The sequence below is a fragment of the Acromyrmex echinatior genome, chromosome 4 (assembly GCF_024713525.1).
Source record: "Acromyrmex echinatior isolate Ae372 chromosome 4, ASM2471352v2, whole genome shotgun sequence".
NCBI classification, from domain to species: domain Eukaryota; kingdom Metazoa; phylum Arthropoda; class Insecta; order Hymenoptera; family Formicidae; genus Acromyrmex; species Acromyrmex echinatior.
In genome coordinates, this window is record NC_141855.1 from 12,496,119 (window position 1) to 12,522,234 (window position 26,116).

General features: G+C 31.0%; 1 protein-coding gene across 1 annotated transcript; it reads left to right on the forward strand.

Annotated features, from left to right (window-relative positions):
* Window positions 1–1,302: 1,302 nt before the first annotated feature.
* Miox (Myo-inositol oxygenase) lies at window positions 1,303–9,186 on the forward strand. Its single transcript, XM_011056791.2, has 6 exons — window positions 1,303–1,459; window positions 5,278–5,464; window positions 5,672–5,880; window positions 6,305–6,441; window positions 6,748–6,978; window positions 7,475–9,186. The coding sequence occupies exons 1-6, from the start codon at window positions 1,442–1,444 to the stop codon at window positions 7,581–7,583; spliced, it is 891 nt and encodes a 296-aa protein (XP_011055093.1). The 5' UTR covers window positions 1,303–1,441; the 3' UTR covers window positions 7,584–9,186.
* The last annotated feature ends 16,930 nt before the right edge of the window (window positions 9,187–26,116 follow it).

Below are 26,116 nucleotides of genomic sequence, written 5' to 3' on the forward strand. Positions count from 1 at the left end.
CAATATCAAAGGTTATCAAATTGAATATTTCCACGCTTAGCGTAAATACTATCTTTTGCATACGTAAAATACTAATGTTATACCATTTTCTTATCGTCCTGTCATCGCATTTTCGCGCAGCCGCTGAATCCTTAAAGAACTTCACACATCACGCGCAACCCATAAACGCGTGGCAATTGAATCCATTTACCGCGGAATGGTAACAATTCTATTATATATTTGACATCATTCGCACGTCGGTTGTGCCAAGTGTCAACCGAACATTATGGCAACGCGATTAAACGAACTATTTATATACGTCACTATTATCAATGTTACAAATCACTGATCTCTGAATAGACAATTTAGAAATTTATTTTTAGATTTATTTGCTATTATCGGCATTCATTTGTTTCATTGCTTTATTTTGTTACGCATTTTTTTTTTTAATAAGAAAAGGGAACTAGTTTTATTTAGTTTGAAAGCGTTATTAAAAATTATCAGGCATTCTAAAACACTTTCTTATTCGTCGCATATATTTTACTTGTTTTTTAGTTTAAAATATTAAAATGTATTATATTAATCATTTTGTTATCGTAGAATTTGCTGTTTTTCATGATTGAGCGAATCTTTGAAAGAACACAATATGAACAAGACATGCATTCATGACATTGAAAGCAAATCGCTAAAATAAAGAAATTACAGTCGTAAATTATTTTTCAAAGCGCTCTCATAGAGCTCATCATTTCTTTCATCATAAAGAACGTCATTCACGACTGACGATGAATGATATCTTTTTACATTAGTTTTGGTTCAATTTCTATAATTATCGTGATAATTACCATATTTTGATTTTAACGCGACGACATTTGCTTATCTAAGAAATTAACTCTGATTTGAACTGCTCAAGTTGCACTGGAAATTTCACGAGAATCTGAGAAAGCGTTCTTAGATACTTCAATAATTTTATCGCATGGCGTACTAAATACAAATCATGCTGAACCGATTTGTACGACGCAATAATTTGCATATTTATAAATCGCAGGGATTTGATATTTTGATAGATAAAAATTTGCAATAATTCATTTTTTAATAATACTTTTATCGCAGCGTATTGAACGCAAATCGCGCTATACCGATTTATATGACGCAATAATTTTTACGTAAATTGCAGAGATGTGGTATCAGATAAAAATTTACAACAATTTATTCCGTTTACTCTATATATACTCATGTTTACAATAGTTTGAAATTACGGAATATGGAGAGGGAAGGGTGCGATAGACAGCAGCGATGTGATTTGATGTTTATGCTTGTGACTACCACCACCACCATCGTCGGTCCATCAAGCGATACGGGGATCAAGGGTGAATTGTCTTCGACTTTATAAGTTAACTCGCAGTTCTATGCAGGGTAAGACAGACGGCAGTTGCATTTCCACCAGTAACCACACAACTACGAAATGTCCGTCGTGGCAGCTGTAAGTTGTTACTTATTATTAACTTCGTTTCTATAAAATTTGGAATTCAAGATTTAATAAGATAATATTGCGAAGAACAAGACTCTCGGGAAATTTTATTATTATTTTATAAATTATTTCTTAATTTGTAAATTTAACAGATGATACTTATATAGTTGTCCAAATTATTATATCATTTTTAACATTTATCAATTGTATTATGTCTTTCTGAATTTATTTTTTACACAATTTATATAAAAAACCGATTAATTTAGTAGACATTATTTTTGAACGAATACAACTTTTTATTTGAATTCGCGATTAAAATGTTATGCAGACACATTGTGAATTTTATTTTCTTTCGTGTGAAATTCGTTCTATGAATATCGTGAAATGTACTTGATAATTTTTCGTGTCTCAAAATACATTCTGTCAAAAAAGTACCGAGAATTGGTCAATAAAACACAAAATAGTTATTATTCATTCAAATTTATTGTATCGCTTTCAAAGTAGGCTCCTTTCGAAATAATACATTTATGCCAACGAATAATCCAATCATCAAAACATTTTTTTAACGCATTTTCCGGAATCGACTTCAGTTCTTGACGTGGTTTTTTCGGTTTTGGCTCAGTTGGAAGGCGCCATTCATATGCACGTGTTTTTGATAAAGTCGATTCACCGTAAGCCTTCTGTAACATCTTCAGCGATTCGGCACACGAAATTCCATTTGCAATACAAAATTTGAGACAAATTCTTTGTTCGATCTTTTCATTCATTGTAAAAATCGCAAAACACACTTGAGATGAACTGATAAAATCGAGCACTAAATAATCACATTAAATGATGGCACTCCAACTCCACGTCAGTATAGAGGACAGTTATGCCAACTTAGCGACAAAAAGAATTTTGACAATTCCTTTAAGCGGACTTTTTAAATGATCAATTCCCGGTACTTTTTTGACCGAATGTATTTTATATATTTAAAAAAGAGATAATAATCCAACTATTACACAATGCATATCAGCGCTGATTGTGTCACAAATTTGTTTACGTCATAAATCTTCTTTTGTAAATAAGGTACTAAATTATATTAGGTGTTGGAATTAATTCGTAGCGTTTTACAAGTGATGGGAAGTACTTTCATTAATGTATTTTTTAATGCTCATGTGAAATAAATAACATTCTTTCATTAAAAAACGCTACGAATTAATTCCAACACCTAATAATATTATACTTAAAAAAACACTTGAGATTAATAATAATATAAACAAATAAAATTTTGTGTAAATGTGCGGACACAGATATATGTCCGGTCATTGAGCATTTACTATCATATTTAGCATTTACTACCTATTTGTAAAGTTTCGATAATCTGTTTTTCTCGTATATGTATTAAATAGTAAACATTGATCTTTTTCTCTATGATTTTTCATGGATATCTTGTAATTGTCAACAGAAATTTGAGTATCCTGTGATCGAATATTCTTGAAATAGATTACTAAAATTTTTGGGAGCATGTTTATCGTTCTTGTATATCATATCAACTTTATGTTTGTGATAAATGTTGCGACATGTTTCTATAAACATAAAGTTTTCTATAATGTATACATTTTGATAAATCTTGATCTTGCTGTTTATCTTACTCGATTTTGTTATTTGTTCATTTTTGAAATCTACCCTTGACGAATACTTCATGACGAATTCTACAAATTATATATATTTTATCTGCAGAGATAACAGATTTTTGAGTTATCGAAAATACTTTCGTTAATCGTTTATAACGCACGAACTTATAACTTAATTTATCAGCTTGCCTGTATCGTTTGTTAAATAAAGTCTGGTTAGAAGACAGTGTTCGATCCTTTTACATCACTTTAGATATACATATACAGTGAGAGCAAAAAATATTCGTACAAGAAAATTTTTTATAAAAAAAGTCTTATTTGTAAAAAATAAACATTAATTAGCAATTTTATACAATAAATATATTCTGTTCTAACATAAGCAAACGAGTTTTGCATATATTCCTGATTTTAGAAGCTAAATTTTTCGACTGTACGAATACTTTTTGAGGATCCAAACAATAGAATTTTTAATTTTTGCTTATTTTTCAAATGATATATTTTCTGTAATTAATACATATCTTTTTGGTATATATAATTTTAAGAAATATATAGTCTATTGTATTTTTTATGAATAAATTGTTAGCCAACAAGAAATGATCATCAATCGACGATCGAAACGTCGAATTGGTGTTGAAATCTCGATTCGACTCATTTCTCACTGGATAATATTTACTTTTTAAAAATAAAACTTTTTAAAAAAATATTTTCTCTGTACGAATACTTTTTGTACTCACCGTATATTATAGTCCAATGCGGGGTAATAGCGTATAAAGAATCATACAGATATCTGAAAAATTTTTTTGTGATTTATTAATTTTTGTACACAGTGAAGCATATTTACGCTATTTACGATATAAAGAATAAATTAATTTTATAAAGGAGCTGATTTTTCGTCCCATTTCGTATATTTTATGTGACCAAAAACATTTATCGTTGCAACGTTGCATGATTTTTATAATTCCTTTAATATTTATAATTTTCATAATTTTTCATTGTAAGATATCGAATATATTACGAAGGATATTATTTATTTAATTCTTCATTGAAGCGTGGAAAATTATAAATAAATAAAACATTTTATATAGCTATCTCTCTTAATCTAACAAGATCATTAATTGAATAAATTTTTTTAGACGGATAGAAAAATCATCTCATTAACGTTAACGTACTCGTTTGTTCCGTTTTATTAATAAAATATAATAAAATGTTCAATAGCATAAAACTGGATGATTTTCTACATATTTTTTTCTACATTACGTATTTTTTTATTCTATATATTACATTTAATTATTAATGTTAATTTATTATGACGTAAATGGAAGAAATAACTATAAAAATTAAAATGAAAATGTAGGAATATTCAAAAACAAATTTTTTAAGTGTGGCTATGAAATATAGAAAGTATAATTTTATATATATTACTGTAAAAATATATAATTATATATATAATTATATATATAAAATAAATCATACAAGATATTCCGAAATTCGCGAATAAAAATACTATAGAAAAAATATAATAGACTATATTATTTTCTATTTTTTGTTATTTAGTAGTACATTTTGAGATAGAAAGGTTTAAAATTGAAATTACTATTACGATTAAGCAGTTCCTCTTGCATGAGTTACCACTTGTAATCACTAAAAGTTTGTAACACACAAACATAAAAAATATATAAGGCAGTAAAGACGTAAGTAGTACGCGAATCAGTTAAATTAATTAAAGACGTAAGGCAATAATGTTAGCAGTAACAAATCCAAAATGTTGATTTGCTTACTGTTTTATGTCTTACTGTTTTTTTTTGTGTATTATGAGCTCCTAATGATCACGTGATGGCTCAAGGATAGGCAGTTTAACCATAATCTATAATTGGCTAGTTTTAAAATAATCTATAATTAGAGCTAGTTTTTAAACGTATTTCAAAAAACTATTATTTGGAACGAAAAACTGTAAATACATCTTTAACTTATTTTTAAGAACTTTTTTGCTATGGTATTTTTATTTACTAATTTCGGCACATCCTGTTTATACAATAATAAATATTCCGTACAATCACGTGCCAATTTCTTCGTATTGCAATTTCTGCAGTGAAAAAGAGTTATACGAAATATAATGATGACTGCAATAATTTTTTAAGTAAAAAAATTTATTAATAAGAAATAATAAAAGAGAGGATTGCATTATGGATAATTAAATAATTAATTTTTCAACAGGAACAAATCCGTGGTTATACCACGCTGCTGGACCCATCGGAGCAGCTTCGGCCTGAACCAATATACGCCGGAAAACTGCAAAGTGAATTCCGTAATTTCGATGAAGAGTCTGAAGATCCTATCAAGCAACGCGTTCGCAAAACCTACGAACTGATGCACACCAATCAAACCGTCGAATTCGTGAAATGTCAGTCAAAATGAAAGATTATAATTTTTACTATATTTTAATTGCTTTTGTGATAAAAGAATAGAATTAGACTAAATAATAGATTAGTAAATGAAAGTTCCCCAATTTGAACGATTAAATTTATATCTTATTTGTTTGTACTGTTCCAAATACAGTTAGAAAGATAACGATAAGATAGGAGTGGTAGAATCGCTGTTCTTTTTGTAGCTCGCATGAGAGATTGGCTTCGATTTAATAAATTCAAAATGACGGTGAAAGACGCCCTGCTTAAACTGAATGATCTCTTGGACGAAAGTGATCCGGACACGAGCCTGCCAAATATTGTCCACGCGTTCCAAACTGCAGAGTCCATCAGAGAGAAGCATCCGGACAAGGGCTGGTTCCACCTCACCGGCTTAATTCACGATCTTGGCAAAGTGAGATAAAATATAAAACTTTATAAAAATACGTTATAATGAATAACTTATTACACTTTAAAATATTAAAAAATATATTATAATATTTTTAAAAAAGATTTTAAGGAATTATGGCCTAAGGAGATAATTGAAGTAATAATAAAAGAATAATAATTGAAGAGAAATTGAATAAAAAAAAAATAAAGAGACCATGGGTCTTAGGAATTTAAAAAATAATGGATTGTTTCCAGTGCATGAGAAAATATTATAAGAAAAATATATAAATAATACTTTTTTAACGTAACAATTTAAATAATAATATAATATTATATCTTTTCATATTTGACTTTTAAAAAAATTTCGCTTACGGCGCACTAATAGTACTTCCCCCTTTAACAAATTTCTAGATTTGCCAATGTTAAAGAAACATGATCGTACATTGCAGGTGATGGCATTTTACGGAGAACCCCAATGGGCGGTAGTTGGTGACACATTCCCTGTCGGTTGTGACTGGGGTGATTCCATCGTCTACAGAACGACGAGCTTTGATAACAATCCTGATGGCAAAGATTCTCGTTATAAGTATGTCTCATTAGTTTTTCGCTTAATAATGGAATTTCATTATTAACAAGAGATATTATATGTATAATACGAAAAGATTTGATATAAACAGAACATTATTCAAAGTATTACTTGTCGTATATATTTATAAGTAAGGAAAATATATCATTTATAAACGCAGAGTGTTCTAAAAATTCTAGTGTCAAGTATTGGTCGTAAAATTTATAAATTTTTTTATAAAACTGCGAAGCGTAAAGACAATCTGAATATATTTGAACTAAGCAGTTGTAAAAATATTGTGCTATATCGGGAATATTTATGTTACAGCACAAAATACGGTATGTACAAACCTAAGTGTGGAATATCCAATTTGATGATGTCATGGGGCCATGACGAGTACTTGTATCGCTTACTCGTGCACAACAAGAGTAAATTACCGAAGGAAGCTTTAGCTATGATCCGTTACCACTCCTTTTATCCTTGGCACGCCGGTGGCGACTACATGCACTTCTGTACTTCAGAAGATATCGAGATGCTGAAATGGGTGACGGAATTTAAGTAAGTTTGGAAACACAATCATATTTTAAATGCAATAAAATATAAAGGAAATAAAAAGTTACGAAAGTTGAAAGTAATTAAATCACATTACTATGGTTCTATTAAATTAAATTACAGATTATAATTTCTCTGGCAGAAAAGCTTTCACGAAAAACTACATTGAGACAAGATCTTAGAAATTATTAGTTTTTTTTGTGAGGACGTAGAGCGTTGTTTCTTTGAAAAACCTAGAAATCCTCCGCTCTCAAACAACGCCATTCTACGTCTCACTACGAATATTTTGAAAAAATTAAGAATTTCTAAGATCTTGTTTCAATCTATGTAGTTTTTCTGTAATTTTTCATACAAATTTTTTTTGGCAGGATTATTATATCAAACATCATAAATTGTAATAAGAATTATCTAATAATAAAATTCAAATATAAATTTCATTAAATTATTGGAATTGAAAAAATACATTTCATTGGTGATTAATTTGACGCAAAAAATGTTACAGCAAATTTGATCTTTACACCAAGAGTGGCTCCGTCCCAGATATTGAAAAACTATGGCCTTACTACGAGAAATTGATTGACGAATACATTCCTGGTTTGATTCAGTGGTGATCGTAGTACATATATTCATATTTTTTCACGATTATGCAAATAATATGAATTTACTTTAGACATATGTACATACAAGAATTTTATAATTTTAACAAGGAATCTATATTACATGTATAAAAATATACATATATATATATAACATATATAAAAATATATATATAACGATATAATGATTTTTAATAATAAATAAACAAATAAATATATATATATATATATATATATATATATAGAGCATATTTACGTATATATAACATTGATAACATTCATATCGATATCGACATCATTTTATTAAAATGTATAATATAATTTATAATAATATGTATATTAGACTAGATATATTCTTATGATTATATATATATAATATAATACATATATTATATTACATATATATGTTTAATATACATGTATTATATTGTTCATTTGATGGCATAACATCCCAAAAGTCGGGATAAAGCCTACCTCTTATGAGGTTTTTGTAACAGTGGATTTTTTCAGAATTAAGTTGTTAACCCCCTAATGTCCAACACCCAACTGGGGATTCATACATATACCTTAATGAAAATTTTTCTCATAATTTTTATACGAACTGGAACATTTTTCAGAAATACTCAGAAATATTCGGAAAGTTTACGTCTTCTCTCAGAATTTTTCATACAAGTAAATTCTGAAATATTCTGAAATTTCTCATCCCATAATTAAAAAAAATATTTTAAAATATTTTAGATTTTATAGCATTTCATCAGAAATTATATTTACAAAAGATCTTAAAAATCTTATGATAATTCATAATTAACGTATATGAAAAATTTTGAGAAAAGATGTAGATTTTCTGAGAAATGTTCCAATTCGTATAAAAAATGTGAGAAAGTTATAAAATTATATAGAAATTTTGAAAAATTCTAAAAAAATTCTTTTTAGAGGATATCCACTAATATATGGGACTTATAGTTTAACGTCAGATCCGAACGGAACTGATGATTAAGGGGTATGGCACACAAAAAACTTAAGACAGCTTAAGATGTAAGCAGTAAGAAAATTAACATGGATTGACTACTGCACGTTATGACGTTTTATACTCTACTGTGAATGGTTAATTTGCGTATTGTTTGTGTTTTACTGCTTTAAGTTTTTTGTGTTCCATGTCCCAAAAGTCTCTTAATCACCAGATAGAATCATTTTTGGCTTCTTAAACGCGAAAAATCATATGTCGGCGCAGGTGGGATTGAGAACCCGGATCTGCAGATTCCGAGTCAATCGCACCGAGTAAGCCACTCGACGCTTCATATATACACACACACATATATATATATATATATATATATATAAAATTTTATAATAGATATTATAAATATAATAGATATAACATGTAACATTTATAATATTTATAATTTATAATATTATAAATATAGTAGATATATTATATATATTTTATATATATATATATATATATAAGATACAGTATGTACAATATTATGTAATATTACAATACATATTGCGCGAAAAGGAGCAACTAAAATGTAATCTAAACAATCTTAAATACAAGTAAATTTATTGTTAAATGTAAATAACTAATATAAAAAAAAATAAATTCAATGAGATTGTACCTATTTTAAATTTACTACATTCTTCTATATAAGTATAATTTGAGAACTTGAAAAAAGTGTTTGAAGGGAAATCTGACATCTTCATGACAAACTATTACGCTGACTGACCAATGCATTCTTCCTCGATTTCCGCACGCGATTCGCAGACCGGCCGGTGCTTACGCACGTTCCGAAAATTCGCGCGCGGCTTTTCAAGCGCATAAAATTGATTAGGCTTACGTGCTGCTCGACGCGATAATAAAGCGATTGTCCCGATTAGATGAGTAATCCGCCTGTTAAACGGTATGCGCGAAGGGGAGCTTGACTCATGCGGGCCGACCGATACGTCGAATGAAGAATTTGTTCTCCAGGAACTGGTTCGTTCATATTTAGCAATATATTTATGCTCTAAGGCAAATCGCATGTAAAGTCATGCTGGAAATCATATTCTTCCGTAATAATACAAATTTATCTCAAGGATAATTAATTTTATCTGAGAATAAAATTTATTTCTTTTACAAATAATTTATATTTAAAAAATTCTATAAAGTTACCTTACTTCAAAAGTGACATGATTAAAAAAAGTTGAGCTTTCCAGAAAAGAGAAAAATCATTTTTTAATTGGACAGATAATTATTGACTAATCAAAGAACATTAGCAAAAAGAATATGTTTTACCATAATTGATTTTGTCATTTTACATTTTACCCTGAAAAATCACCCTTCTTAAGTTGTATAACAATTTTTTATAAGATTAAATTAGTTTATATAAAAAAATAGGCTCGTGTACATGCAACGCAATATAATTAATAAATCAAGACTTTTTTAAACAAGCAATTATAGTTATTCATAAAATAAAAATCGTTTTTTAATTAAATAAGTATAATACTATAAAGTTTTTCAAAACGTTTCGACTTACAAAGTCTTCCTCAGTAAAATACATAACAACATTTTTAAATAACCCCTTACAAAATCAACGAAACTTATAATAATACAATAGTAAAAATTATCGCCCTAGGTTGATCTTACATACTTATTTCTTCCTTTAGATGTTACAGATCGAAATAAGTATCTAGTCAGAAATTTGAAATCCGAATTATAAAAGTATGTTTTACTAATCTTCGTTTATTATCGAGAATTCAGCTCAGTCAATGATTTTATAAAAATTATACGACAGTCCGATCAAAATTTCCTTTAACGACTATTCTAATATATTCCGTGTAATGAATGTCAATTTATAATTAAATGATTAATATAAGTTAATTGAATAATAATGAGAAATTATGTTCAAACTTATGTTAATTTATATAGAATAGTCTATTGAATTAAGATCAAAGTCAGTAACTGTGTCATCGTGTATAATAAAACAGCTCTCTCTTGCTTGTCAGACGTTTTAAAATGGACTGATATTATAGGTCAGAGAATATATATATATATATATATATCATTAAATCATGACATAAACAAGTATGTTTGAAAATGTTACAATCTTAATTAGCGTATGTCGTCAAGTATGTTAAAATTAGATCGATCCGACAACTCAGTATCTTTCATTAAATGTATTCCGTTTTTTTTTATCTTTTATGTGAATCATTTCCGAAATGATTCTTTTTCGAAAATTTGTCTCGTGATCTAAAACTTCTATCGTTATCCCAATTAAAGCTGTGATTATAAAATTAAAATAATAAAATTATTATAAAATTATAATATTATATAAAATTATAATATAAAAATATTATATTGGGTCATTTAAAAAGTATCCGCGGTTTTTTCATTGAACAAAAATTGAACAAAAAACCGCGGATACTTTTTAAATGACCTAATAAATAAAATTATTATAAACTAGTATCACAAAAAAACATTTACAGATAAAAGTAGAAACTTTTCTTGTTACATTTATATTGCGTAATCCACGACATAATTAAAACACATATAGCGGAGTCGCGAAGGTGATATAGTTAGCAACACGAGCGGCGGGCTTTCCCGCGCGTTGTTATTATTACGAATACGATAGAAGCTGAACTTTCGGCACATGCAGCTGTCTGCTGGACATGTAGAATACGCCTAGGAAGTTTTCAATAAACCGGACAATCTACTGTGCACCACGGCCGCGATAAACTGACAGCGTCCACGCTGTTATAATGGAGCGCAGCCTCTTTATCGCGGTTACGCGACAGTAACATCTCGTCTTGCGGTTATATTTTCGCGGTATCTCTACCTTCGCGTTGCATCCACAAGTTTTCAGATTGTACCCGCGCGATGCTCCTGCAAGTGTAAAACACGTGAGCACGAACAAACCAGGGCAATAATATAGAAAAGCTTGTTTAGAATGTTTTGAAGATAAAATCAAATTCGCACTGAAGGAATTAGAACATAAAATTTTATTACGAGAGAGACAGACTTCAATTTTAAAAGAGTGATAAGAAATAATTTTATTTAAATTTAATAGTTGATTTCAATCTGCTTTTTAGATTGTTAAAATTTATCAAACTATTATTAATTACTTAATAAAGGAGAAAAGGTCTTATTAAGGAAGCTATTGCGATTACAGCAAATTAGATGGTAAAATATGGTATAATATTTTTAATTGACTTTAACAGCCAATTTTTGGTTATGTTAGCCTATTCGCAATGTCAGTATAGGATTTCAAGAGGCTAACACAATAGAAAATTGGCTGTTCCAATTAAAAATGCTACGTCACATTTTACCATTTAATTTGTTGCAGCAGTTGATCCTTTTTTTCAGTGTAGGCAATCCTTATAAACGTTTTTATCATTTCTGATCCTTTTGAATTTATGCGAGATGACCTTTTATGGGTGAATATTCATGTTTAAAGAAGTAGTTAATGCTCTTTAACCTTTCATAAAAATTACAAAGAATTAATCCGGCGATTCTCTCCCTCCCTCCCTCCTATCCCTCCTCTCTCTCTCTCTCTCTCTCTCCCTCTCTTTTTTCTTCTGTCTCATATTTGCGCACGATAGGCTTGTTAACGAGCGGATTGATCGATTGTTTTGTACGGGATAATTATCGGTTGTGCTTAACAAGCGAACGTGCGCGCAAGGCGCACGTAAGGCAGAACGCAAAACGTACCTTCTAATCTCATTATTTCGCAATTACGCGATTGCCGATCTCACGACGCGTTCGGCACGCACACGATTTTATCCATCTCGATGTCCGGACGCCTCTCAGGTCCTAAATTAGTCTCTAATTAATCCATGTCAAAGGAAATGATCGCGACAAATCTCCGTCTGTGGACGATAGATAAATATTCATGAGCCGGTTGGACGCGTAATCCATGACTTCGCTCGAAAGAGACTCGTGCTACATTTTTAGATATCAAAGAAGCAATAGTAACTCAATCCCTTGAGTTAAATGATATTTTATTATTTTTTATTCATGTGTCTCAAAATGTAAATCAATTTATTTCTATAATTATAGTTTTAAAGTAAACAACGTCCACATTATTTATATACTAAGCATACACTTAGTAAATAATACCCAAAATAAATGTGAATCAAATTTAATAAATGTTACGAATTAAATTGTTTAATTCCATTGTTTTAGTTAAATTAAAGACACATTGAGTCAGATGACCTATAAATAATTCAAATATAATCTAATTTAATATTATAAATTTAACAGTGTAAATTAAAGAGAATAAACTAAGAAAAAGAACTCTTTAGTTTAAAAATAAAACTAAAAATAATTTTATAATAAGAATAAATCAAATGTAAGTAAAATGTCTGAGCTTCTACTGTTGTTGGTGTGTAAATAATATATTTACAAATACAAACATTTATAAATTAATATATTATAGTATAAGTATAATAATATATTTATTATTATACTTATTATATTTATTAATAAAACATTTATAAATATAACTTAAAAACAATCAGAATGAACTGAAATGTTTTGACTCTAAATTTGAGGCTCATCTTACTTGTATTTGATTTATTCTTGAGAGAGCTACAAAATTATTTTTATTTTTATTAAACTAAAGAATATTTTCTCAAAGATATGTTGTCTATCGCGCGATGGAAGGAAATATTTCACCGTGAAGGAAATTTCGCCTCTCACGTTTTTCTCAATGTGCAATAATGCGAGGTCGAGTCAAATCTCCACACTTCGCGGTTGCATTCTTACGATCTCGTACATAAACGATCCCTCGGTCGCCACCGTCGTATGTGAACGAGAATCTGAAAGGCCGTTATTGTTTAATTAACGACTGCGCGGCCCATTAACGAAGTGGAATTATTCCGGTATATATCGCCGCCGAGCCGCGGCTTATTAACGAATCAACCGATCCGGCCTCGGGGATAATTGTCGGCTTTCTTACATCGCGACATGCGATTCCCGTGGCGATCGCGAAGGGAAAAAGGGCGATTGGCGTCCCTTCACCGATTCTGGGACGCGCGCGATGTAATAAAAGGCCGACAGGTCGGCGTGGCCATATAGTTACTCAACTTGAAACGGGGTTACACATCGATCTTCCAATGCGTGAAGGCGTGTAATCGTAGAGTCGCAGACACATTTGATCACATATATGATTGTGTATGTCTGTGCATTCACATATAAGAGAAAAGCCACATTATATCGTATATGTAAGAGGAAAGTACGTTTTCGTGTAAATGGAAGAGGTGCGACACGCTAATTTCCGCGATAAACTTATTATACATGAACATATGGAATTTTATAGGACCATTAACGCGCTCGCAAGATAATCTCTCCGTTTTACATAATTAATAAAAGATCGCTATTCACATGGTAATTTTTGTCTCTACACGAAAATAATGACTTTACTGAAATTTTAAGTAGATGATACAAATCTGAAAATAATAATTTTGAGAGACCATCAAAATATAATAATTATGTAGAAAATTCAAGATGACCAATGCTGCAAAAAGCTTTGATATTTTAGCAACCAGCTTGAGCGTTTACATAAATATTTAAAAAATTATTTTCAAATCTGTATATGTATATGTGGTGTGTGTGGGTGTGTGTATTTGCTAAATTTTTAAATCATGCTTGAACAAAATCGTTCTTTCCGTACATTGAAAATATTAGGAAATTTTTATAAAGAAAGCAAATTAAATTCTGGAAAGAAAACAGTTGATATCAAAAAATATATCAATTTATAAAGTATAAATAGGGAAACAGATAAACTCTACAAAATACGGGTGTAGATTTAACCATGTTATGTATATAATTATCATCGTGTTGTTAATACTAACACCAACACGGTTTAAGGATTTAAAACTCTTGATGTTTATATCAACATATTTATGACATGGATTCCAAATTCATGATGTTAATCTACACTCATATTTCGTATAGTGTACAAACTATGAGTGTAGATTTAACATCATACGGTTTATATAATTCTCACCATGTTGATGTATTAATATTAACAACATAGAAGATTTAATTAAAACTTTTTGACATTTAAAACCCATGATATTAAATCGATCTCTCTGATTTCTCGCATTTAATTTTCTTAGCATTTCCAAACTTCGACAACTTTCACGTAGAGATGATTTTTCCGCGTGCGAGAAAATATTACGTATATTTTCCGAAAAATTTTCACGGAGATTTCTCGACTTTGCAGAGTCGTGTTCGTTGGGACGGGGTTCCTTTATTTTTAATAATCTACCGGCATTTGCCATCCCTTGTCACCACAAAATCCCGATATTCACCTTTCGCCCACCAGTAATCCTGCCAACTTCCGGTTGCGCCACGTGGCTTCCCCACAGCGATGTTTTGCTTCCTTTCGTTAGTATAAATACCTCCGTGCGATTTCTCGTCCTCATTGAGATTTCTCGGTCCCATTGGGCCCGAATGACTTCCGCCGTTTTAAAAACGCATTCTTGAAATAACTTTTTTGACACAAAATAGCTATATATATTTTAGATATTGATACTGTTTGTTAATAATTCAATATTAATGTATAATAAGTAAATAAACTTATGAAGATGAAAATAATTGACATTCTGTATACTTGTATTAATTTGGAATATTTAATGTTTTAATTGATTATTAATATATTAATTTGCTCACATATGTTAATAATATTAATACACATTTCAATATGTTGATATATTTATTAATAACATTAATAAATATATTAACATGTTAAAACGTGTTAATAATTAAATTATTGTTAATATTATTTACTTAACATTAGAATAAACTCTACGAGTATATATTCATAAATCATGACTATTAATTAAATAATTAAAAGTTACATTTTGATTGATTAATTTAAACTTAGGTTGAATATATGTTTTTAATCTTACATGGAAAGAACGACTTTGTTAAAAAATTTAAAATTTGCAGAGATCAGAAAAATAATTTTATTGAACTATCAAAATAACTTCGTTAGAAACTCAAAATGATTGCTAGAATATAAAAATGGCAACATTGCTCATCATGTTTGAGATTCCTACGTACCTAATTATTTTGAGGTCCGACATTATTTTTAAATTTACACCAGCAAAAGTTTAAATCGATTTTTTCCGTGTACATATTACTTAAATCTTTAACTTACACGAACAATCTGACTTCACAGATGCTGATTCAACAGATGTTTGCTCATGAAAAATATATTAATAATTAAATTGTATCATATTAATTATTAATATAACAAAATAATTATTAATAATTTATTATTAATAATTAAATTACTATAAATATATTATAAATTTCGTTGTATTTAATATTCATAACATTACATTCAGAAGTCAGAACTGCGACGCCCTAGACCTTCGTGCCTCTTTCGCCACAGCTGACCTCCGCGTATGCGGGGTTGATCGAGCGACCAAAGAGATAGGAAACATGACAAAGCGTAGGTGGAAGTCTGGATGGATCGTTCCCGGGGCACTCCTATGGACGCAGGTGACTTACCTGGAAGTCCAATTAGAGGCGATTCCGTGATGGGGAATGAGCGAGCGACTGTGAGTGCGCATAAACGCCGGGCGCGCGCGATCGCGATCGCGAGAACGAGAGGAGCTTACCCACCCCGCCGCCGCCTCTCCCACTCCGGGCAAACGCCGGACCTGCGTGTCGGCAAAATTGGCTTAGTCAGCGGCCACATTACAGTGCATTACAGGGAACATTAACAGGACATTATTGTGTCAGCATCATCTCGCCATCCGCGACGTTACGTATCGAGGCCCCATTCGTGTGATCGCGCTCGTATGTGTTCTTTCGAAGTAAAAATTATAATCTAAGAGAGCTAGAAAAAGCAAAAATTTAATTTTTTACTCGGATATGTATGTATTTTCTTTAGATATGTAACGCCAAATTATTGTTCTAGAATTTCATTTTTACATTTATTCGAAAGATTCTTCTGTGTAAAGATAGCTGTATTTAAAATGTAGTATAATGAATAAAGTTTTATATGAGACTACAAAGGGATTGAGATTAAAATAGAATTTGGCCAATTAAAACAAAGTTCTTTAAATTCGATATTAATTTTTTTTATTCTGAGTGATATTTTTTTTTAATATTATTTTCTTTAGATATATGATGACAAATTATTGTTCTAGAATTCAGTTTTTGTATTATTCAAAAGATTTCTATAATATAAAGATAACTATAAATAATTAAAAATGTAGTAATGACTAGTGTAATGACTAAAGTTTGTATTAGACTGCAGATTAGGATTGAGATTGGATTGGAATTTGAGCAATCAAAATAAAGTTCATTAAACTTGACATTAACTTTCTTTCTTCTAATTGATTAAATTTCTATTATAATCTCAATTCTAATCTATAGGTTTAATTTAAATGACTATGGTCAAGGACATACTTATATTAGATCCAATTTCGAAAAGACATTATCAACTCTTTAGGTATTGTAATAACGTAAAAATATTTCACTCTCGATATTAATTTAAATTTATATATTTAAAGACAGAAAATATCAAATAATATTGCAATAACGTAGAAATAAAACGTTAATTTTAATGATGAATATAAAAAAAAATAAATTCTATATTAAATAAAGTATCTTTAAAAGACAATGTATAATGTGAATACACAATAAATAGGAAATAAAGGTCCTAAACTGGATTTTATGTATAGATATGTTATATATAAATTTACACTAAATTATATTTAAGCACTGAAGATCCAGCTTAGGACTTTTACTTCCTATTTGTTATGAATTGTATATCTTTTTTTTCAGGACTTTCATTAAAACAGGTTTTTTTTACTCATTTCTACAAATCTGTATAATTCACATTATACATTGTCTTTTAAAAGATACTTTATTTAATACAGAATTCATTTTTTTTTTATATTCATCATTAAAATTAACGTTTTATTTTTACGTTATTTCGGTATTATTTGATATTTTCTGTCCTTAAATATAAATTTAAATAGAGTGAAATATTTTTACGTTACTGCAATACCTAATTTCTAATTCAGTTTTTTTTTACACGGAGTAAAAGGAATCTTTTGATTTTTCCATCTCTATAATGCTCTCTGTGTTCGCGGATGCATGTACCCCGCATGGCCGGAGAAAGAAAGAGCGAGGGAGAGGGGGATGTGCTGTAGGTCACGTAGCTCGTGAATCATGCAACCTTACCTTTACCTCGTAAGCGATCGCGACTTCTGAGAAACAGTCGGGTATATATACGAGCACACGTACGCCCACGCGACCCCACGTAACCGAGACCCATACACGGCGCCCGATTCTCCGATATCTTCTCTTCTCTCCCTCCCGCTCTCTCTTTCTCTCTCTATCTATCTCTCCCTCTTTTTCCCTCACCGTGTCCGCGACCTCCGGATAGTCAACCCTCGCCGAAGGTCGCCAAGGCCTCGAGCGCAACGAGGTGACGGATGCTGTTCGGGATAGAACACCGTCCTCGTAGGAACTGGAGTTCGTGGTAATCGGTAGAACGCGGTTCTCGGAATGAAGATTCGTAGGACCTTAATTCGCCGCGGGGAAAGTCGTGGGTTTTTAAAACAGGATTCACGGAAAGCGAGAGAAGTAGAAGCTGCACTTTGAGTTAATAATGAGAAATAATGTAGTTACTACTTGAAACTGTTAGGATTAATATTAAAAGGAAGAATCACGTAACGGAATTATATCTTTCGCGTAAAATAGAATTAGCGAGATTAATGTCAACTGATAAAAATGAATCGCGACGTGAAATTATGTTAATTATATTGTTAAAATTCTGTGGACAAAAAGAGCTTGATGTATACAAAACATCGATTTTATTCTTTAAAAATGAAACTCTGTGTGTGTGTGTGTGTGTGTGTGTGTGTGTGTGTGTGTAACTTAATTTAGTGTTGTACTTGTAAATGATGTTATCTGCATCAGTAAATATTTACTGTTTTTTCAGTAATAATACGCTGATTTGCTTTTAGAGGTTGTGACTTTTTACAGATTGAAATACATTTCACTCTTCAGAAAATTATAATTTCTAAGGCTCAATTTATCATTATCTGGTTAATTTCTTGTTAAGTTTAACTTATGTTTCATTCAATAATGGGTTTTATCCATGACATCATCATAAATGAAATCCATTGTGTGTGTGTGAATAAAACGTCAGATTAAGTCTAACCTTTTAAGTTAATCAGAAAATAAAAAACCGCCTAAAGTGAATCATTGCATTATTATTGAAAAACAGTAAATATTCGCAGATAATTACATCAGTTATAAGTACAGTATTGAAATCAATAATAATACTGATTCACTTTTAGAAAGTATGTTTATTTAAAGAATACAATTTTAATATAATTTTATTTAAATAATATAAGAAAGATATATGATAACTGTTTGATTCTAAATAAACACACACGGAAAAATGATGTTATATTAACAGCATTAGCCGATAGAAGTCTAATTGAAGATAATCTTGTTAATTCATTGATATATTAATGAACTAGCAAACAAGCTAACGTTATTTGTCGTTATTTTGACGTTAAAACGAAACACGTCATGCTCTTGTTTTAATAAAATAGTTATTTAGTTAATTAATATTGTCATTAAATTAACAAGATTATTTTCAATTAGACTGCTGATGGCTAATATTGTAAATATAACATCATTTTTTTTAATACACAGTCTTCATATGAAATATTGATATCAGAGAGAATACAATATACGAGTACAACATAAGACTAAAACTTTGGGAAACGTATGTAAATTCGTAAAGGTGTTGTAAATCTACGAATAATATCTGCGATATTAATCTGCAGATAATTTACAGCAATTTGCCCTCATTTTCTATTTAACGGTACCGCAACTTAATAATCCGAGAATTTTGCAGGTAAAGCATCTTTTCGACTTGTCTTTGTTCCGAAGAGTCCAAGATAATCGCCTTCGGTCCCTTTCGCACGCCGTTAACATGAAATATAATGCGATGATGAAAAGATAATGCGACAGGTGAAATTCGCATCCCGCGATGTTGAAAAAGTAGAGATCCAAAACTGATATAGACGACCACTTCGAAAATGCGGAGTGAATTTTAACGATTTTATACGACAGTATATTTGCCACTTAGTATTTGTAAATAAAATTAATATCTCCGCAAAGAAAATAGAACGTTCTATCACAGAAGGTATTTTTGTAGAAAATGTCTAAACGTATTACATATATATTATCGCTCCCTGCAACTTAATTCTTTTATGTAACCATATAAGCCTTTTTCCTTAATTATTTGACTATTCGTATAACAGTTTAATTGAATTTATTATTGTTAATTTTTTTATTCATGTCAATCCCTCTTTTAAAGGGAATATTATTCAAAAATAAGTGAAGAAGGTCATATTCGATTAATAGGTCAAAGCGATTAATAGATACTATGGCTATAAACAGGTATTATGAAGACTTAAATTACCTGTCAATTTAAATTTTAATATTTCGTACTCCAGCTTCAATTTAGGACTGTGTTTTAAAACCGATAAATAATCGGGGCGTTTGCTTAAACTGGAAATTATTAGATTTATGCAAAAGTATTATTAGGTACCAAGACCCACTTTGACCGAATATAATCTTCTTCACTTATTTACATTACATTTCTCGGTTAATTTTCACTTATCATGATTTGATATTATAATGTGATACAATATGTAATAACATAGTGCATATGCTTGCAAGCTATTATTAATCCGTTATTATAATACTATTTCTACGAGTTTGTTTCCGTGACGTACCCGGTAAAATTACGCGTGGGAGGGTAACGCGTCTCGTCTGGGGGTAATGCGTTTTAATTTAGGAAAGAGTTGGAAGGACATGCGGAATATCCTAGGATGTGTGTGGAAATACGCGGGAGTAGTGAGGTATGACAGTAACACAACATCGGAATGGCCGTTCTTTGTCCACCTACCTTGAGTGCGATTATTCTTCGCGCTCATTATCCGCCCGTTCCACGAATCCGTAGGTTTCTCCGTAAAATGCGTCATAGGATCGGCGCGAATTACCGTCAACAGAAAATGTAACGACCCGTATTCCTTTTTTTTTCCTTCTGTGCTTTTTATTAAATTGACAGTTCCGGTAAAATAGCTCCTGAGAATATTTTCCCACGAAGCTGGTTTTATTCCCGTCGCAAAACACAACACGCGGCGATAAGTTTCCTGTTTTCCTGCTGCCTTCCCTCCTTTCCTCCCGCAAGATAATATTTTGCATTATCGAATGTAAATGTGCATTATCGAAAAGTAAAATATCACTGTTTCTATTTTTGAAAGTTATGCGAAGACGTAATTTTCAAGAATAGATGTTTGAATGGGAAAATTATGCTATTATTAATTATTAAACAAAAAAACATCATTTTACATTTGAATCTTCAGAGGCAAAAGTATAAGTATGGTATTTAACGATTCTCATGTTTTCCTATTTTTATTCACATTTTAAATTTCATATGTTGCATTTCACTGTGTTTATACTCTTTAAATAATTATTACATTGTACGCTCTTCATTGCCTCCTACTGTTAAATTTATATGTCAATTTTATATATATATATAATTAGAGTTATTTTTAATTTCCATAAGTCACCATTACTTCTACTCAGTATGCCGTTTTTTAATTAAAACAATGAAGTTGAACTATTTGACTAAAAAAATGTATTACTTAAATTTAATTTACTATTTATTAAATGCACACGTTAATATGAATGTTATTTATCTTGAGCCTAATCACAAATGGATTGATTACATTTTGACATATGTACATGAAAGTTAAAAATAACAAAATGTCATTATTGACTCAAGACATTGGGTTACCATTACTCCTTTGATATCTAACAGTATGATTTAAATAACTTCGGTGTTATCTCAGATTACGTAATCGCGCAGACATGTGTCGCAACAAGATTCGGATGGAACCCATCAGCTAATACTTCCTCGGAAGCGTCAGCGCCTTTCGGGTATCACCGCGGTTTTCCATTCATTATTCTAACGTTCTCGTTACTACATTACGGTTCGTGATAACAATGTTATGTCAGATGTAGTCTGTCAATCCACCGCTATACGCCTACTTCCGAGAAGCGGTCGTGTCCCTGCCAGCGACAACGACGACATACTGGTGCGGTGCATCGAATGTAAGTACATTCCGACGAGGTCGGCCATGAATTATGACATATTTGCGGTCGAGGATCTTCTATCTACCTACCTAATTACCCTCCGTCGCGTAGGAGAGACCTTTCTCGCCACAGCCTAACGAAACACGTTCTTGAATGAAGACATACACACGTACGTGCGCACGTACACGCGGACACTCATGATCATGATCGTGCATTCCTGATGTCTTTCTTACTTCCTTACGAAATCCACTGACCGAACCGTCTCCTCGTTAGACTATTTTCACACTTGCGATTTGTTTATAAACGTCATGAATGTCTTAAAGCACGTGGAGCAGAATCAATTCGGCGTAAATATTTGTTTATTTGTGATAGCACCTGTTTTACCCTTACAGAAATCTAAATTAATACTGATTAATTACTCATTTTAAATATTAAAGCACTCTATAAATTCTTTGGAATGGAATTTTAATTTTAAAAAGTGAAATCTTTCAAAGATTGAAAATTTTGCCACTCTTTTTCAAGATTAGCAGAATTTTCATTCTTACGAGTGAGACTTTATTCCAAAGAATTTAGAGAGCATTGAATAATAAAATAAAGTACTTTTAATACTCATAATTCAACATTATCTTTCAATATTAAATTTCTATAAAACTATATATTGAAGATTATAAATAGATATCTATATAAATAGGTAGGATTATGTGTATACAAATAGGTATACATAACTAAAATATTAAGCCAATCAATAAAAATCTAATTTTAGATTGTTTAATTATAGTTACAATTCGCGGATATTTATGAAGCTTTTTCTAAAGTTTTGAAGATTTATATTTTTTTTCGAAAGAAGGATTTTCTGGTTGACAAATATAAATTTATTTGACAATAAGAACATAACTCATACACACACACATACACATTAAAAATATAAATCTTATCAATTAAAAAAAATCTTGATAACAGCCTAATATACAAATCTAAAAATTTGTCAAAGATAGGACTCAATATACGTTTCCAGTTGTAATTTTTTAAAATAATGCTCCTGAAATATTACTTACATCATCTTGAAAGTTTTTATGAGCGTGAATAATTTATGTATACGAAAAAAATGATGTATTAATTAACATTAATCGACAACAATCTAATTTGATAGTATTAACGAAATATTGTTATTAACAAGATTATTTTTAATTAAACTGCTATTGGCTAATGCTGTTAATATAATATCAATTTTTTCATGTAGGTAAAGGGAACATTCCGCTAAGGTACAATCGATCACCTGGTGAAATTGCGTGGAATCAGCTTTACTGTATCTGGAAAGACACGTGCATCTCAGTCTGTATTGTCTATAATAGACAGTCCCTCGGAGAATTGTTATAAATATTATATCGCACATAAGAGAGAACATTGGAAAATTAAGGTGAAATGAACGAATTCGACGAAGTCACTAGCGACGGTGATTAAGCTTTTAGATGTTCGCGCGCGTTAGAGATTTTATTGTCAGCCTCACGGGGATTTTCACGGAGACCGCGATCGTCCCCGTGGCACTCCTCGCGACACATTATCCTAGCTATTATCCGGAATCCCGCTAATGTACCTACCGAGATTAACGGATCATTACGCGAAAACCGTTCCATTTCCGCGAAAAAGGGCGAGGGACTCGCACGTGTCGCGCTCGTGCGACCGTAGTCCCGACATCGATCGGCGATTTCCGGAAGGTGACTTCATTCGGGGATTCCGTCGCGGTCACGCTTTCGTTTTCTTCGATCTGTGTATACCTGGCGGAGGGACAGAGCAAAAGAGAAAAGGATGAAGAATAGCTACCCCGTCAGGTACCACCACCCACCGTCATTCGTTATATATATGTGAGAACTTCGACCTCCGTTAGGAGGACGCGCGTAAAACCCAGATCGTCACGTCCTCGTACTATCGATTCCGTCCGCTATTTTTTATGATTAAATTTTCCGCTGACTTTCTCGTCAATTAATAACCTAGACGTCACAATAGATCTATCGTGCAGGTATGAAAAGCCCACGGGACTTTCCTCGGAGACTCTACATTGAAAATCCAAATGTGTAATTAATTTTCGTGTGTGTGTGTGTGTGTGTGTGTGTGTGCGCGCGCGTGCGTGTATGTGATTTAGTTTTATGTATACAAATAACACTATGCTATACATTTAAATGTGTATAATAATAATATATATATTATAATTTTTACACAGAAAACTAGATCATATCATACACATATGAAGGCATCTATTAAATTATGATATATTGAATTTGATTATACATTTGAATTTGCAGTGTAAACTCGAATATGTAATTTATGCCTTCATATATTTATGTGTGTATATTAATTTAGTTTTCCATGTAACGATACATTACTACACGTTTAAATGTAAATCCATTTTTGTGTATACAGAGGGAGAGAGAGAGAGAGAGAGAGAGAGAGAGAGAGAGAGTAGTGTATTATTTTTAGAAAACTAAATTACACATATATGAAAGCACTTATCACACACGCGTGAATTTGCGGATAAACTTGTTTTCGGCAAGCTGACTTCTGCGCAAAGCTGATTGTAAAAATAATTTCAGGCTTATTCATCTAATTTCTTGGTTGATCTAATAAGTAAGAACTGATATATCTTTACGCAAGCTCATGTTTCTTTTATTTTATTATTTATGAGTTATATTTACGATTTTGTATCACGATAAAAATGCACTCTTCTCGGTGAAATCGTTAATAAATAGATCTTTTCAGGAGCGAAAGTTCGCATTAATTCCTTTCGAGCAAAATCCTGGAGCGAAAGTTCGCATTAATTCCTTTCGAGCAAAATCCTGTTCCGACTTCACGTTTATAACATCCCACGGAGAAATCGATTCTAGGAAATCGATTCTAGGATCTTGGATCTTTAGTCGAAACGTGGGAATCGAGATGTCGCGAGACATCAATCGTCTCTCATTATGATCCAAGTACTTGCATCAGTCTCTTATAATCGTTTCTTGATGGAATCCGCGCTCTGTACGGACATAAATAGAAAAACGGCGTTGTCGCTGAAGATAAGTGATAGAACCTGACGAAAGCCGAGGCTGCGACCTGCCGCTTGTTATCACCGGAAGAAAGGCTAAGTGGAACATTAATGGGAAAATCGAAGACGCGCGCGCGTGCGAGGTTACGCGATTGGAATAATCACGGGTCGGAGGTTAGCACGGATGTATAATTCCTATCCCACACTTCCGTGGTCGCAAAGGAGGTTTGCCAGTTTTTCCTACTTTGATTTCCACTTTTGAAACCAGAGTTGCCACAAAACTGGAAATCAGGGAAATTGAAAACAATCAGGGAATTTTGTCAATTTTTTGGCAAAATAAAAATTCTTGACTTTAAAGAAGTTCAATGTACGTCATATTTATATACATATACGCAGTTTTAGAATACCACTTAACAAGTAAAAATGCATGTAATGTCAGCGTTAACAATAATTTACACTGCTATATGTTAAATTGATCTTTTACAACAAAATATTTAACAGTTTTTAAATCAGGACGAAAATTTAAAAATTTCAAGATATTATTGTAAGTCAAGAAAAATCATGAAATTTTGTCTGAAATCAGAAAGAAGTTATGGGGAGAATTTTAGAATGAGAAATTTGTGACAAAATGAAAATTTTTCATCTTTGCTTCATGTCTCTCGATCACGCCTCCATAATTGGACTTCAAATGATGAACATATATTATAATATATTTAACAGTTATACGACAAGAGAGGGGATTTGATCGCCTTATTACATTTCATCTCGCGTAATTGAAATTAAGACGCCGTTACACTTAAGGCGTCGCGACGCTTCAGAAGGTACATTGTTTTTAATGGCTGCAGAAAAGCTGCAGCTTTGCATAACTGTTGTAAGATTTTTAACATGATTGGTTTTTGCCTTTAGAGTCTCGTTAAACCTAAATGTATAAATCAAGGATATTAGAGAATCTGACGATAGTTGCAAAATTTTTTTCTTGCACTGTTAGATATTAAAGGAATAGTGATAACTTAGTGAATTAAATGTAACATCTTATTATTTTTAATTTCCATATATGTGCCAAAGTGTAAATCAATCTATTTCTGTATTTGTTTCAAACAACATTTATAATAACAGTGAATAATAAATTAAATTTAATATATTTTTTTGAATTAAATTGTTTAACTTCATTATTTCAGTTAAATATTGTAAATCACATATTAAATACGAGCAATGCCAATCTATAGAAATAATTAAAAATAACTCAAATTGGATATAATTTGACATTATAAATTTAACAGTGTACTAAAGCAGAGAATTTTATAATGGTTGCAAAGCTTTTGTCTGCTATAATCCTATAAATCCCGGCGAGAGGAATCCCCAGAGGAATCAAAATTCGATCGATGGTCTAGATTT

Bases quoted from the DNA above. Each gene is read 5' to 3' on its own strand.
- Miox (XM_011056791.2), top strand. The intron at 5,465-5,671 runs GTCAGTCAAAAT...TTCTTTTTGTAG, and splicing joins AACCGTCGAATTCGTGAAAT to CTCGCATGAGAGATTGGCTT. The intron at 6,979-7,474 runs GTAAGTTTGGAA...AAAATGTTACAG, and splicing joins AAATGGGTGACGGAATTTAA to CAAATTTGATCTTTACACCA.